At 38.7% G+C, this 2500-nt stretch overlaps 1 protein-coding gene across 1 annotated transcript in view; it reads left to right on the top strand. All coding sequences in view use genetic code 11, as the record gives it.

Moving 5' to 3' along the window:
* Nucleotides 1–2500, top strand: part of rpoC2 (RNA polymerase beta subunit-2) — a 4188-nt gene that overhangs the window by 475 nt on the left and 1213 nt on the right. The window contains exon 1 of the mRNA in view: nt 1–2500. This exon is cut by the window's left edge and continues 475 nt beyond it; it is cut by the window's right edge and continues 1213 nt beyond it. Coding sequence (YP_007507101.1) covers nt 1–2500 — 2500 coding nt within the window.

The raw sequence follows: 2500 nt of genomic DNA, 5'->3' as shown, positions 1-2500 counted from the left end.
ACCCTCAAGGACAAATGATTGATTTACCCATTCAAAGCAATTTACGCGAAGGGCTTTCTTTAACAGAATATATAATTTCTTGCTACGGAGCGCGTAAAGGGGTTGTGGACACTGCTGTACGAACATCAGATGCTGGATATCTCACGCGTAGACTTGTTGAAGTAGTTCAACACATTGTTGTACGTCGAACAGATTGTGGCACCGTCCGTGGTATTTCTGTGAGTCCTGGGAATGGTATGATGCCAGAAAGGATTTTTATCCAAACATTAATTGGTCGTGTATTAGCCGATGATATATATATGGGCACACGCTGTATTGCCACTAGAAATCAAGACATTGGGATTGGACTTGTAAATCGATTCATAACCTTTCGAGCACAACCAATAACCATTCGAACCCCTTTTACTTGTAGGAGTGCATCTTGGATCTGTCGATTATGTTATGGACGAAGTCCTACTCATGGCGACCTGGTTGAATTGGGAGAAGCCGTAGGTATTATTGCAGGCCAATCGATTGGAGAACCGGGTACTCAATTAACATTACGAACTTTTCATACCGGCGGAGTATTCACGGGGGGTACTGCAGAACACGTGCGAGCCCCTTCTAATGGAAAAATAAAATTCAATGAAGATTTGGTTCATCCAACACGTACACGCCATGGACATCCCGCCTTTCTCTGTTCCATAAACTTGTATGTAACTATTGAAAGTGAAGATAGTCGACATAATGTAAATATTCCACCCCAAAGTTTTCTTTTAGTTCAAAACGATCAATATGTAGAATCAGAACAAGTGATTGCTGAGATTCGCGCAGGAACATCCACTTTACATTTTAAAGAGAAAGTTCGAAAACATATTTATTCTGACTCAGACGGAGAAATGCACTGGAGCACCGATGTGTATCATGCACCCGAATTTCCATATGGAAATGTTCATCTATTACCAAAAACAAGTCATTTATGGATATTATTAGGAGAACCGCACAGATCTAGTATAGTTTCACTTTCGATCCACAAGGATCAAGATCAAATAAATGCGCATTCTTGTTCTGTCAAGAGAAATTCTACTTCTAACCTCTCAGGAACGAATGATCCGTCGAGAGAAAAATTCTTTACTTCTCATTTTTCGGATAAAAAAGAAGATAGGCTTCTTGATTATTCAGACTTTGGTCGAATTATAGGTACCGGTCGTTATAATCTCGTAGATCCGACCATTCTCTACCAGAATTCGGATTTATTCTCAAAGAGGCGAAGCAATAGATTCATCATGCCACTCCAATCGATTCAAAAACGCGAGAATGAATTAACACCTCCCTCGGATATCTTGATTGAAATCCCCATCAATGGCGTTTTCCGTAGAAATAGTATTCTTGCTTATTTGGACGATCCTCGATACAGAAGAAAGAGTTCGGGCATTACTAAACACGGGACTCTAGAAACGGATTCAATCGTCAAAAAAGAGGATTTGATTGAGTATCGAGGAGGTAAGGAATTTAGTCCAAAATACCAAATGAAAGTCGATCGTTTTTTTTTCATTCCCGAGGAAGTGCATATATTCCCTGGATCTTCTTCCCTAATGGTACGGAACAATAGTATCATTGAGGTGGATACACAAATTACTTTAAATATAAGAAGCCGAGTAGGCGGGTTGGTCCGAGTGGAGAGAAAAAAAAAAAGAATTGAACTTAAAATCTTTTCTGGAGATATCCATTTTCCTGGAGAGACAGATAAGGTATCCCGACATAGTGGCGTTTTGATACCACCGGGAACAGGAAAACAAAATGCCAAGGAATCCAAAAAATGGAAAAATTGGATGTATGTTCAACGGATCACACCTAGTAAGAAAAAATATTTTGTTTTGGTTCGCCCTGTCGTCACCTATGAAATAACGGACGGTATAATTTTAGGAACGCTTTTCCCTCCGGATCTGTTGCAGGAAAGGGATAATGTGGAACTTCGAGTTGTCAATTATATCCTTTATGGGAATGGTAAACCAATTCGAGGAATTTCTGATACAAATATTCAATTAGTTCGGACTTGTTTAGTATTGAATTGGGACCAAGACAAAAAAAGTTCTTATAGTCAAGAAGCTCGTGCTTCTTTTGTTGAAATAAGGGCAAATGGTTTGATTCGACATTTCCTAAGAATCGACTTACTGAAATCCACTATTTCATATAGCGGAAAAAGGAATGACCGGCCGGGCTCAGGATTTCTCCCCGCTAATGGATCAGATTGCACCAATATAAATCCGTTTTCTTCCATTTATTCCAAAATAAGAATTCAACAACCTCTTAATCAAAATAACAGAACTATTCATACGTTGTTGAATAGAAATAAGGGATTCCAATCGTCGATAATTTTGTCATCATCCAATTGTTTTCGAATGGGTCCATTCAACGATGTAAAATATCACAATCATAATGCGATAAAAGAATCAATTCAAATTACAAAAGATCCTGTAATTCCAATTAAGAATTTGTCGAGGCCTTTAGGAACAGCCCT

Source organism: Salvia miltiorrhiza, chloroplast, assembly GCF_028751815.1.
Source record: "Salvia miltiorrhiza chloroplast, complete genome".
Lineage (NCBI taxonomy): Eukaryota > Viridiplantae > Streptophyta > Magnoliopsida > Lamiales > Lamiaceae > Salvia > Salvia miltiorrhiza.
Note: the sequence above shows the minus strand (reverse complement) of the source record. Positions and strands in the feature narration are given on the sequence as shown.